The 12,533-nt window shown below is 53.8% G+C and overlaps 1 protein-coding gene across 34 annotated transcripts in view; it reads left to right on the plus strand.

Moving 5' to 3' along the window:
• Window positions 1-12,533, plus strand: part of Cacna1g (calcium voltage-gated channel subunit alpha1 G) — a 65,359-nt gene that overhangs the window by 43,109 nt on the left and 9,717 nt on the right. For 11 of the 34 annotated variants that reach the window (XM_076935957.1, XM_076935953.1, XM_076935965.1 and 8 more), the window contains 8 exons: window positions 239-307; window positions 485-669; window positions 1,543-1,669; window positions 3,200-3,325; window positions 4,182-4,271; window positions 4,712-4,925; window positions 7,454-7,507; window positions 12,183-12,334. In XM_076935957.1, the coding sequence (XP_076792072.1) occupies window positions 239-307; window positions 485-669; window positions 1,543-1,669; window positions 3,200-3,325; window positions 4,182-4,271; window positions 4,712-4,925; window positions 7,454-7,507; window positions 12,183-12,334 (1,017 nt within the window). The remainder of the gene's footprint in view (window positions 1-238; window positions 308-484; window positions 670-1,542; window positions 1,670-3,199; window positions 3,326-4,181; window positions 4,272-4,711; window positions 4,926-7,453; window positions 7,508-12,182; window positions 12,335-12,533) is intronic. The other 23 variants (XM_076935958.1, XM_076935968.1, XM_076935959.1 and 20 more) reach the window with 3 other exon arrangements.

Genomic DNA, 12,533 nt, shown 5'->3' on the forward strand with positions numbered 1-12,533 from the left:
CTACAACACCTGGCAGAGGTTCTTCTCTTCAGGGCCAGGGCAAAATTTACCAAGTGAGGCCGGAGATGGCATTGTGAGTGGGGGCCTGGGGAGGGGCAGGAAACAACAACTCTTTATCAAATATCTGAAGCTGTTTTGACGTCGTGCAGAGCAGGTCTGGCCCACGGATGGGCCTCCTTCCCACGATATCTCTCTCTCTCTCTCTCTCTCTCTCTCTCTCTCTCTCTCTCTCTCTCAGGAGCGCATCTTTCTGACCCTCTCCAACTACATCTTCACGGCAGTTTTTCTGGCTGAAATGACAGTGAAGGTAAGGAGCAGGATGGGGGGTGGGGGTAGGGAGAAGCACTGGTTTGGAGCCTCTGACCTCTGATGGGGGTGGGGAATATGGAACCAGTAGAGGGTAGGAAGGTTGGCCAGGGTGGAAGGCAGGGCTGGGGACTGATGGGAGAGCAGCTAGAGCCAACAATGTGGTGGTGGTCCCCAGGTGGTGGCACTGGGCTGGTGCTTTGGGGAGCAGGCCTACCTGCGCAGCAGCTGGAATGTGCTGGATGGCTTGCTGGTGCTCATCTCCGTCATCGACATCCTGGTATCCATGGTCTCTGACAGCGGCACCAAGATCCTCGGGATGCTGAGGGTGCTGCGACTGCTGCGGACCCTACGTCCACTCAGGTGAACCCCCCACACACCTCTAACAACCGGCACCCCCACAAGGGAACAAAATCCCTTGTGCACCTTACCTCCTGGCTATGACCTCATAGGTAATTCTGTGATGTACTCCAGCCGACATTCAAGTTCCTGCTCTGGTTACTTCCTTCCAAGTTACTGTCAACTCTGTACACCCCTTCCCAGCGTGAGGCGCTTTCCCGTTCTACCCTGCTGTGACTAGCTCTGTTAGGAGCACAATATAACGGTTCATAGGGCCCTCATGGCCTCCAGCTGAAGCTCTCCCATAGAGTCCCCTCAGGGTGATGTTCTTGCCCTCCCTGTGAGCGACACATCCTCCTACTGTCTTTCCTCACCTTCTGCACCCCTCCGGCATCACCCACTGCTATAACACTTCTCCTAGCAGGGGATAGGCCTTTTCCAGTCAGGCAGCCCCAACCTCCCAACTCAGAATTTCTCCCCAGTGAGGATGATGCCAAAATAATAGAGCTGCTTCTCGGTCTGTAATGATCCATCTCCTTTTGCTTGTTCCTCCCTGTGTGCCCCTACTACTGTCTCCTGGTTGTCACCACCCCCACCCTGTCACGCTGAGTCCCGTCCCTGGGTGATGCCTTGTGTGGAACCCTCTCTACTCCAAGCCTGATTAGGAAATACACTTGATAGCCTGAGAGTGGAGGCGGAGATTTTGGCACTGCAAGTGCCCGTTTGGAGACTAGGGAAAGGGGGAAGTCCTCTCGGTGGGGGCTCTGTGAAAAGGGGACTTTTCCATAGCATGTGGTGGAAGGACAGGAAGCTAAGGTGGTGGGGGAGGGGCCTAGCAGGGCAAAGGCTATGGGTGGGCGTGTCTGAGTGTTCACCATCCTTCCCTGTGCTCTCCAGGGTCATCAGCCGGGCCCAGGGGCTGAAGCTGGTGGTGGAGACTCTGATGTCATCCCTCAAACCCATCGGCAACATTGTGGTCATCTGCTGTGCCTTCTTCATCATTTTTGGAATTCTTGGGGTGCAGGTGTGTGGAGGAGGGGGGTTGATGGCTGGAGGTATCTGAGGAATCTCCTCTCTCATCTTGGCCCTGGGTCATCATGCTACTGCCACCGTTGTTCCAAATGAAAATAAACAGCATCCCTTCACTCCAGGGCCTAGGCTTCAGACCTTTTTGCCTGATTGATGTTTTACAGAAAGCTGGGAACCTTTTGGGGTGACTCTTCTCTAAGGGACCCAGTTTCACAGGCGCATCAGGTCCATTGGTAACTGCAGCTTGTTGTCCCTACCCAGTGGTGTACTTAATCATCCATCTCCGTCTGCTTGCTCCGGGATCTCCTCCCTTCTCTGCCTCTCCGAGCAGGGTGGGCTGAGTGCCAGGCCTGGGGATCCAAAGCCCAGACAGCTGGGCCAGGTTAACAGAGTGCTGGCAGGCAGGCGGGTGCAGACCCCAGACAAGGCAGGAAGTGGGGGCTGCTGGGGAAACCTGGCTTCTGGCCCAGAGAAGGAGCTTGGCTTTGGAGGAAAAAGAGCCACAGCAGCCTGCAGGGTTCAGCAGACATCTCGAGGGACTGGGGAGCCCCTCAGGCCCATTTTCGTCTTCTAGTGTCCCCACTCCAGCTGCAGGGTAGACAGCTGGCTGCTGAGCAGTGTGGGAACTCCTGGGTGGCTGCTGCTACTCTCTCCCCCCTTCCTCCTCCTGCTTCTAGAATGCCCACTGTGCCCTGGGGAGGGGCTGTTCCTTGGTTTCCTAGAAATTCTCTAGCCTCAAGGACCAGGCTACATTTGCCAAAGCTGTGGGCCTCTCGGCCCCGCCCCCATCCCACATGTGGTCTGGTGCCCACCCCTTCTCCACTTCCCTTGGCTTGAGACAGTGAGTGATTGTTGAATCCAGTCCCATGGATTTAGGTTGGTCCTAAATGGTTCCCTCACCCTTGTCCCCAATCCTCCTGTCCTTCAGACCCCTTTCCCACCACCCCCAGTAGTCAGGGCCTGGGCTATCCTGGAACAAGAGTAAACTTTCTAGACAGACCCATATTTAAGATCTTTTCTGCCAACTATGGCCTTAGTGAGTCTCTGAGCCTCCGTTTTTCTTTCTCTAAAGTGGGACTGATAACCTATGCTCTTCATAGTTACTATGAGAGTTAAAGGCCTGGCTCGGTGTGACCCTCAAACTTGAGCATCCATCAGAGCCACTCAGGCTCCTTGTTACAAGACGGTGGGGCCAGCGCTAACACATCTGTCAGATCCAGGAAGTTGGGGTGGGCTAAAGGAGCATTGCTCTCTGGTGATGTTTTTGGTCTTTTCTTCCCCACATTTGGAGTGTCATCGACTATGTTCTTGATAGAAGGGGAATGGCTAATTCCCTCCTTCCATCCTTGTCCTTCCTCTCTGGGAACAGGAAGAGGGTACCTATAGGGGAGGTTCCAGTCAGGGTTGCTGGCTGACACCAGAGGTGAACATCCCAGTCACCCAAGGTGTGCTATATCCCTGGACCCAGAGCTTGCATGGAATTGGGAGCCCTGGGCTTACTCTCTGTCTCCCACATGTGTGCCAGCTCTTCAAAGGGAAGTTCTTCGTGTGTCAGGGTGAGGACACCAGGAACATCACTAACAAATCTGACTGTGCTGAGGCCAGTTACCGGTGGGTCCGGCACAAGTACAACTTTGACAACCTGGGCCAGGTGAGTGACAGGTTTGGGATGGGGAGGAGCTTAAAGGTGGGAACACCTTTCCATCCCAAGTAATGTATACCAAGACAGCTAGAGGTGGGCAACCACAGAGATTGGCCTTCTGCCAGCTCATTGTCACCATGTCCCAGAGCTAGTGTACCTGCAAACCCCAGTGAACAGACCACAGAGGCTTGTCCCTCTCCAAAGATGAAGGGATAGAGGATCACAGAAGGGGGGCGGGGTGGCCCAGGGCCACAGTGCCACACAGTAGAGCCCATGTGAGGTTAGGAGCAGGCTGCTTTAGATATGAACCCTGTCACTATCACTGTCAGTTCAGTAATGTTGGGCAGTTGAACTACAGGGGCCTCTATTTTCTCATCAGGAAAATAGGTTAATGCTACTATTTTCTTGGGGTTTGTGCATGTATAATGTATGAAATACGTATTTGCTTACATGGTGAGGGTTTGTATTTTTCCTCCCGATTTTGTGGAAACAAATATGTAGACAGTGAAATAGCTGAGCAGTGCAGACTGGTGTACTTACTTGCCTACCATTCATGGGGACTTGAGGTCTTTAAAAAAAAAAAGTAGCTGTTTCTTGCTGGTTTGTTTTGGTTTCTAGACTCGTAGGGCCTTAGGATATTCCCACCCTAGATGAGGTCAGAGACTTAGTCATCTCTCCTAGCGTCTGACCAACCATAGGGTCCTGAGACAGAGTGTTGTTCCCTGAGGACCTAGAGTAGGAACCCCAAGTTGTTGTCAGGAGATGCTTTGAGGGAATGTAGTGGGTAGTTTGGCCACACATTCTAGGTTTCAAACAGTCTGTTATCTCCTCTCGTCTCCCACCCCACCCCCACCCCCACCCCCAGGCTCTGATGTCCCTGTTTGTGCTGGCCTCCAAGGATGGTTGGGTTGACATCATGTATGATGGGCTGGATGCTGTGGGTGTGGACCAGCAGGTAAGGTGGTGAGAAGGACCATTTCTGGGTTCAGGTCATTCAGCCTGGGCTGGTTACCAAGTGTAACCAGGCAAGCATGCTTCAGAAGAACATGCTGCAGTTTACTGCAGGGCTGTGTCTGTAAGCCTGCAAATACGTTTTTAAAAAAAAATTTTTTTCAAACGATGGGGGAACACGTAAAAATTGTTAAACGTGGCATGAAAAGTCTGAGGGACTGAGAACACTGGGCTCCCATTCCTTTAGGGCAGGAGTCAGAGGAACAAAGAAACAGCCACTAGATAAAAGATAGCCATCCTTGCCTGATGCCAACTCATTCCAGCCTTCACCTGTCAGCTCCCTGGGGTTATTTAACTTTGTACCAGTGCAGCCAAGGTGGGCAGCACCTGAGACGGTTCCCCGTCAGGCTGATGTGGCCCCGTGGTCTTCCTGCTCCCCACCAGCCCATCATGAACCACAACCCCTGGATGTTGCTGTACTTCATCTCCTTCCTCCTCATCGTGGCCTTCTTTGTCCTGAACATGTTTGTGGGCGTGGTGGTGGAGAACTTCCATAAGTGCAGGCAGCACCAGGAGGAGGAGGAGGCACGGCGGCGTGAGGAGAAGCGACTACGGAGGCTGGAAAAAAAGAGAAGGAGTAAGGAGAAGCAGATGGCCGGTCGGTAGTCTTTCCACATCTCTCTGGGTCATGCTTGACCTTGGCCTTGCGACTGCAGGGGGTTAGGAGCTGGGGCCCGGGGCTGGGAGAAGTGCTCCTGCCCTCTCCCCATCTCCTTTCCTCAACAGCATGTCCGCCTTTAGAGCCTGCATGAAGCAGACCAGGTTAGCCCCCATGGGGAAGGAGCTGCCCCCCAGGAGGCTCCCTAGGTCTTGGCCTCATACTCCCCAGAGGATACCAGGTAGAAATTGACACTTTGACACTCAGCTTCTCAGCATCCCTCAAAGGAAGGAAAGCAACCTGACCTGACATCACACCTCCCAATACTGGTGTGTCCAGTGACCTAGGGATTAGCCTAGGTGCTAACTCAGATCAACCCAGGTTGTATTCTAACCTCTGTAAATTGCTCAGAGGCCATAGTTGCTCACCCAGGGCTCAGGTGGACCTACAAAGAGTCGATAAATTGAGATTGAACTTCAGGACCACACCCTTTTCCCTTTCTCCAACAAAACTACCTGGCTCTCTGATGGTTGATGGTTTCTTGCTGAAGAAGAAAAAAGAAAGAAAGACAGGAAGGAAGGAAGGAAGGAAGGAAGGAGGAAGGGAGGGAGGAAGGAAGGGAGGGAGGGAGGGAGGGAGGGAAGAAGGAAGGAAGGAAGGAAGGAGGAAGGGAGGGAGGGAGGGAGGGAAGAAGGAAGGGAGGGAAGGAGGAAAGAGGGAGGGAGGAAGGGAGGAAGGAGGGAGGGAGGGAGGGAAGAAGGAAGGAAGGGAAGAGGGAGGAAAGAAGAAGGAAGGAAGGAAGGAGGAAGGAAGGAGGAAGGAAGGAAGGAAGAAGGAAGGAAGGAAGGAAGAAGGAAGGGAGGGAAAGAGGAAAGAGGGAGGGAGGAAGGAAGGAAGGAAGGAAGGAAGGAAGGAAGGAAGAAGGAAGGGAGGGAAGGAGGAAAGAGGGAGGGAGGAAGGAAGGAAGGAGGGAGGGAGGGAGGGAGGGAAGAAGGAGGGAGGGAGGAAAGGAAGAAGGAAGGAAGGAAGGAAGGAAGGGAAGAGGGAGGAAGGAAGAAGGAAGAAAGAAAGGAAGGAAAGAAGGAAGGAAACAAACAAACTCAGGTGTGGTGGCACAAGCCTACATATGATCAGAGCTCCCAGAAAGCAGAAACAGCAGGATCGCAGGTTTAAAGCTAGCCTGGACTACATAGTGAGTTTTAGGCCAGCTTGGGCTAAACAGTGAAACTCCATCTCAAAAAGCCGAAACCCAAATGGAGAGAGGCCTCTGGAAAGTTTTATGCTCCCAGGAAAGCTAAATAATCGCACTCTGTGGCCCAAGACCCCTCCAGGCCCTCACCTATGCTCCCAGCATCTCTTGCACACAGTGTGCGTGGCTCCATGCCTCTCACCTTCAAGCTCTGCCAGGGACAGGCTGAGACACCCGGGAAAGACACAGAGCTGGGACCAAAGGAGAGCAGCGCAGTCGCTGCTTTGTTTCTGGCATGTGTGCAGGTGTGTGTGCACCTGGCTCCCTCTCGTTCAGAGTTCCTATCTGTCTGGTGCTCTGTCATCTCCGAGCCTCTCTCAGTCACAGCCCACGTTCCTCCACGTGTCTGTCTGTGTGGGTTTCAAAGCCTCCGTGTGTCTCCCTGTGTCTCTCCCTGTTTGGTCTGTGGGTTTTCCTCCTCTCCACCCGCTCACAAACCAGTCTGCCTTCCGCCGATCGGATGTGTGCCATGCTCTGAGTTTCCCCTTGGTGTGTGGAAATGTGAGTACCACCAAATGAGTTAGGGGCTCCATGTCTCCAGCCCCTTGTCCCCTTGGCTGCATCTCCCACTTGCCTGTAGCAGGTGCTTGGAGGATGGGGAGAGTGTGGAGGAGTCACAGACAGGATGAGAGCGGGGACAGAGCCAGAGCTGCTCCAGGAGGATGTGGAGGGGGACTCTGGCTCCCAGGTGGCCAGAGCAGGAGCAGCTACCTGCCTCTCACAGGCACCCATTACCTTCCATAGGCCCCGCCTCTTCCCAGTTCTGGGTTAGGGTCTGGCTTGGGCTTCCCTTAGACTCTACAGCTGAGCAGGTACCCTGTCCCCAGAGCCACACTCCCACTTCTGCTCCACTCACTGCCTACCCCTTACAGTGAGCTGTCTCAACAAGGCATCTGCACATGCATGGGGGGGGGGGGGGTTGGCAGGAGGCACTGTGGCCCCTGCCCGATCAGCTGGCTCCTCTTCTGGGGTCTGTAGCTATTCAGGTGCAGCTGAAGCCACAGCGGGGTTAGGAATGGACATCTGTTCTAATGACAGTCTGCCCGTCCCCCTTCCAGTACCTTCCTACCCCCTGTGACCCTGGCGAATTGGCTGAAACATTTGTCTTCTTCGGCTGCCCCAAGTCTGGGCTTGGGCATTGAGAGCCAGCTGCTGGTGCTTGGCGCACCCCACGTGTAGGCAGAGTGAGGGTTGGAGCTGAGGGGGAGCAAGCGGCTGAGGGGCCCTGCCCAGCACACCTGGTCCGGTCAATGACCAATGTCGTGTTTCGTTCTTTTAGATCTAATGTTGGACGATGTAATTGCTTCCGGCAGCTCAGCCAGCGCTGCGTCAGGTACTGCGTCTGGGGTGCGGGTTCATGCGTGTGGGGACATGCTCTTTGCTCCCTCTCCGTGGCTCATTGGTTCTATCCTCTAGGGGTGAAGGGCTGAGGGTCCTTGAGGCCCCCAGGAAGGCAGGGCCTGATGTATTAAGTCTGCATCTGCACCCCTAGCCCCATAGGCACATGATAAGTTGGATGGAGATGTGGTGGGTCTTGCACCCTCTGGCTCAACAGTTCTTGGAGGATCAGGTCTTTTACAAAGGTCTTGGGCTTCTGCTGTCTTGGCACCTACCCCCCCCCTGCCCCCTGTTCCTTGTTCCTCACCATCTGATTAAGCTACAAATCTCTCTGCCTTCTCCAGTCTGAAGGGGAGTCTTTGATCCAAGTGAAAGGATGAGAGGAGCAGCGAGGGGAAGGATTTGTTTTAACAATGTAGCAATGAATAATTGAACCAACTCATTAATAGTCAAGTCACCACAGTGGCCGCATTGTCACTACAAACGGCAGAACAGCAGAAATTGGGAATTGAAAGACTGAGTTAGCTACAAGCTCCCCCCCCACACACACACCCCAAAAACCAGAGGCTTGAGAACAAGTTGAGTCCTTACCTCCTAAAATTCTGTGACTCTGGGAAGACTTCCCAGTGCCTGCCTCACTCTGTCTCCTAGTCCCCTTATACTGCCCCCCAGATGGAGGTTAGGAGGATCAAAGTGGATGGCAGGGCTGTGGGGCCCTATCCCAGCCCCCCCACATCTCCACCTGGCGGTTCCCAGGCTGTTTATCCCAGGATCCCCCTTCTGGCCTCCTCCTGCAGTTCGGAAGATTTGAAGTGGCAGCATGTGGGGAACGGCTGTGCTTCCCGATTTTTTCACTAATCAAAGGCACATTTAATTGCTGATCAGAGCTTCTGAGCTGGCAGAAGGTCACACTGTAACTGATGCTGAAGAGAAACTGTGTTGCCGTTTGTCCGTGGGGTCTTCACCTGAGTAGATGTATACTTTCTTTTAAGCCTTGAGAAATTTTTATTAAGAATGAAAGGCCTTCCACTCAGCTGCTTTCTCCACTGCGGAGGGCTTGGGGTTTCAGCCTGGGAACCCCTGACTGAACCATTCCTCACTTCCCAATTCAGACAGGCACCATCCTGGGGGATGGACTGCCAGGTCTGCAAGGACTCAGAGACCCACTCAAGGGGTTCTCTGAGCCTTGACAGATCCACATCTATATCCATGGTCCTGAGCTATGGTATTTGACATTGAGTAGCTTCTCTCTGGGGTCTCAGGAGTCTCTGGCTGGTTTGTGTCTCTGTTGCTAGGATCCCCATGTCTCTGTGTGGGACTGTTTTCCAAATTTCTGACATTAGGGGATGAGGGGAAGCTGGGAGAACATTCTCTTCAGCTTAGCCTTTCTGAGGTATTGAACAACAGATTCGAGTGGAGACTGAAGAATACATATGCTCACCTTTACCCCTAAGCATTGCCCAAACACATAGCTGGCCCACACAGGCTCCTCCACCCAGGGGACTGTCTCATTAATCAGCACATGTAGGCACAGCCACCAAGGCACACCATGTCTACGCTGCAGCACACACTGGCCATCTCGTCCTATACTTTTACCCAGGGACCCTGGCCTGCTCCTGCTCGCACACGGATTATTCTCTTAGGTTGTAACAATGACCCAGACTCTAAACAAGTCCTCAAAACATCTTCTATCCCTCTTCTCAGAGCCTGGGGTTCTTCAGGGTCTATACCAGAGTTTGCCAAACTTCACTGAGTAAGACTTACATGGAGAGACAGGACAAGACATCCTGGGACTCACCCTAAAGGTCTCCCACAGAGGGTCTTGGTCTTGAATTTCTAATAGACTTCCAGATGCTGGGGTACTAGCATGCCAGTCTACTTACCACGGTGACAGGCGTGAAGCCAAGTCTGTTATCTGGGTTTTCTAGGAGTCAAATGTGTAAACCCCACTTCCTGCTAACATACCTTCATCCACCCTTCTGTGGCCAGCAGGAGGTATCACCTGGCCACAGAAATGAAAAAAGAAAAAGTTGGATTATCGAGAGACCCTAGGCCTAAATGCTTAGGTCTGAAGGGCGAGATTGGGGCTGCTAGGTGACAAGACCAGTCCTGTGACACTTGACCTCCAGCACCAGCTTCATGTCCTCAGCCACCTCTGGCCTCCATCTCCACTAACCTCCTCTTCCCCACCCCCCACCAGGCCAGGAGGAGCCCAGCAGCATGGCTTTGGCTGTGGGGGCCTGTAACCCTGCTAAAAGCAGATTTCCTACCATTGTCTCTTGCAAACCTTCCGCCCCAGCTGTGTCTTGGGCTCCCTGTGACCTCTCCTAACTCACTGTGCCTGTTACTGTCACCCACAGGCCCCTCCAGCTCTTCTTATTTGCCTCTGGGCCTCCCTAGGGACCCAGGGCCTTTCCCCCACTGTCTCACTCTGAGCTCTACCAAAGACAGCTGATAACTGGTAGAAAGGAAGCCGTGATCAGGAGGGAGGCTGGAGTCTTGCTGTCTCATTCTGGTGCTGGGTCACGGGCTTTCTGGGTCTCTCTGGATGGCAGAGCGACTGCTGGAGGACAGGCTGTCTAGTTGGTTTGGTGCTCTTTGGACTTGTGTCTCTAATGTTTCCTTGATGCCTGCTGATCTGGGCTGGGGGCTGCAGTCAGAAGGGTATTTGGGACCTGGAGCTATGAACAGATGCCCTGCCTCATCCGTGCCTCCCCCCTCCCCTGAGTTGCCTGGAGGGTCCTTGGCTGAATGCAGCCCCACCACCATCACCCAGACTCCTGAAGCAAGGCTGGAAGGCAGAGTTGTTGTTGGTGATGCCTCTATTTGGCCCTGATGTACCTACAATAGTCAGGTTGGGATAAGGGGGGTGGGGGATGGGAGACAAGGGGACTTCTCCCTTCCAGCCTCCCCTCAACATTGTTTCAACTAATCACGGGGCTAATAAGGAACGGCTTCTTCTAACCTAATTGTATTCAAACATTTTAGTTAATTCTCCATTCATATTTTAGCATAATGGGATCGGGTGTTCTCGGCATTTATGGAGATTAATGCAGAGAAAGCGTTCCGGCTGCTGAGGCAAAACAGGGCGACTAGCGCCCTCTGGTTCTCATGGTACTGAAGGAAGGAAGGAAGAAAGAGGCCTTGGCTGGCCTAGCCACCCTCCACCATCGGGTGTGGATGACCTGTGGGCTCATGGCATCCCTTGCCTCTGGCATCTCCACTCCCCACATTCTTGGGTGTCAGGAAGGCTGCCTGAGCAAACAAAGCCACACTTGGCTGCCCCACTCTGAAACAAGGAGATGACCTCAGGCACCTCTGAGGTGCACCTGGCCCTGTTGGGTCTGTGCCCTGGTTATCCACACCTCAAGGCCGATGTGGAGCGGGGTTAGGTGGGCTTGCAGATTAGTTGCAAAGCCAAGCCTGCCACTTCTGGGCACTCTTCTTCCTTTGGCTTTTGGTGGGGACTCACCCCCCACCAGGCCAGTCCCTGCCTCAGTTTACCTCTTTGTGAAGGAATCCTCTGCATGGGAAAAGATAGTTGTATTTGAGCTGGCCTGGGCCCAAAGCTTTCTGCCACCCCTGGGCCAGTTGGTCCCTGGCATGGTCCTAGAGGCTGTAGGCCTTCCTGGCTGGCTTCTGCCAAAACCTCCTAAGAGGGGGAAGGCTGTCTGGGACCTGAGGCTGCCCAGGCTTTCCTGGTGAAGGTGCTCTTCCCTCTGTGTGGCTTTCTGTGAGACCCATCTGGTAGCATATTTCCAGATAGCGTGTCCCTCACCTTGGCCTGGCCCTTACTCCAGCACCCAAAGGAGGGTCCCCTGAAATCTGCCCCTACATTTCTCTTGCCTGCTTGGCAGAATTACCTTCCGGTACTGTGACTTTTCTAAGTGGTCGGCTAACTACAAGAAAAACACTATGCCTGTGACAGATCTCAGACAGCGCTTCCGGCCCAGTCTGCGGTGTCAGACCGCCCCAATACCCAGGGTAGGCTGGGTACTCATTAGAAACTGGGTGAGTCTGTGGGTGCCACCTTCCTAGCTTGGGTAATGGGACAGGGCAGAGGCCTGGGCCTCCGCCTCTACCCTCCCCACATGAAGCTGTGGGAAGTCTGGGGCACTCTCCTCTGTGGACTCTGTGGTAGGTCAGCAGACAGCCAAGATGTCCAATTTCCAATCTCTGGTCCTATCACAAATCCCAGCTCTGTGTAATTCCTTCGGCGGCCCCAGGGGCTGAGTTTGGAAAAGGCACTGGAGCCTTCACTTCGGTGGTTGGAGCTCCCTCTGAGCCTGATTAGATAGGGTCTTTCATTGATCTACCTTGCTGCTGAACATGGAATCAAAGGTTATAAGGACCTGGTGTAATTTAGAGGCTGCCACAGGATATAGGCTCACCCAGTGTCTAATGTAGAGGAGGGGCTTTGCATGTCTCTGTCCCATTCCACCCTGACTGCAGGCGGTAGAACAGATGCTTGACAGGAGACAGGCCAAAATGGCCGGCTCCTGCGTAGAGCAGCGGGGGTGGGGGTGGGGATTGAACTGGTATCGGGATGCTGGTGACCCGGAATGTTTCAGCACTGGCGTAGAGGCTGGCGGCAGGGTGGGGATGTGGGTGGAGGGGTGTGGGGGACAGTGCCTGATGTTTGCTCTACTCTCTTTTCCTGCCCCCACCAGAAGCCCAGTGCAAGCCCTACTACTCTGACTACTCCCGCTTCCGACTCCTTGTCCACCACCTGTGTACCAGCCACTACCTGGACCTCTTCATCACTGGTGTCATTGGGCTGAATGTGGTCACTATGGCCATGGAACATTACCAGCAGCCCCAGGTGAGAACAAGAGATGGGTCAGCAGCCTCGGGACCTTCCCAGGCTGAAGTATAGCCTCTGGGTGCCAGGCAAGTGTTGGGGGCACTACATGGGTCCTCGTACCTGCCACGGTCTCCTTAGAGGTGGGTATCACCTTTGTTTTATACAGGAGGACTCTAAGTCTCAGTAGCTTAGTTGGCTTGACCAGGATCACACAGCT

The sequence above is a fragment of the Arvicanthis niloticus genome, chromosome 6 (assembly GCF_011762505.2).
Source record: "Arvicanthis niloticus isolate mArvNil1 chromosome 6, mArvNil1.pat.X, whole genome shotgun sequence".
Classification (NCBI taxonomy): Eukaryota; Metazoa; Chordata; class Mammalia; order Rodentia; family Muridae; genus Arvicanthis; species Arvicanthis niloticus.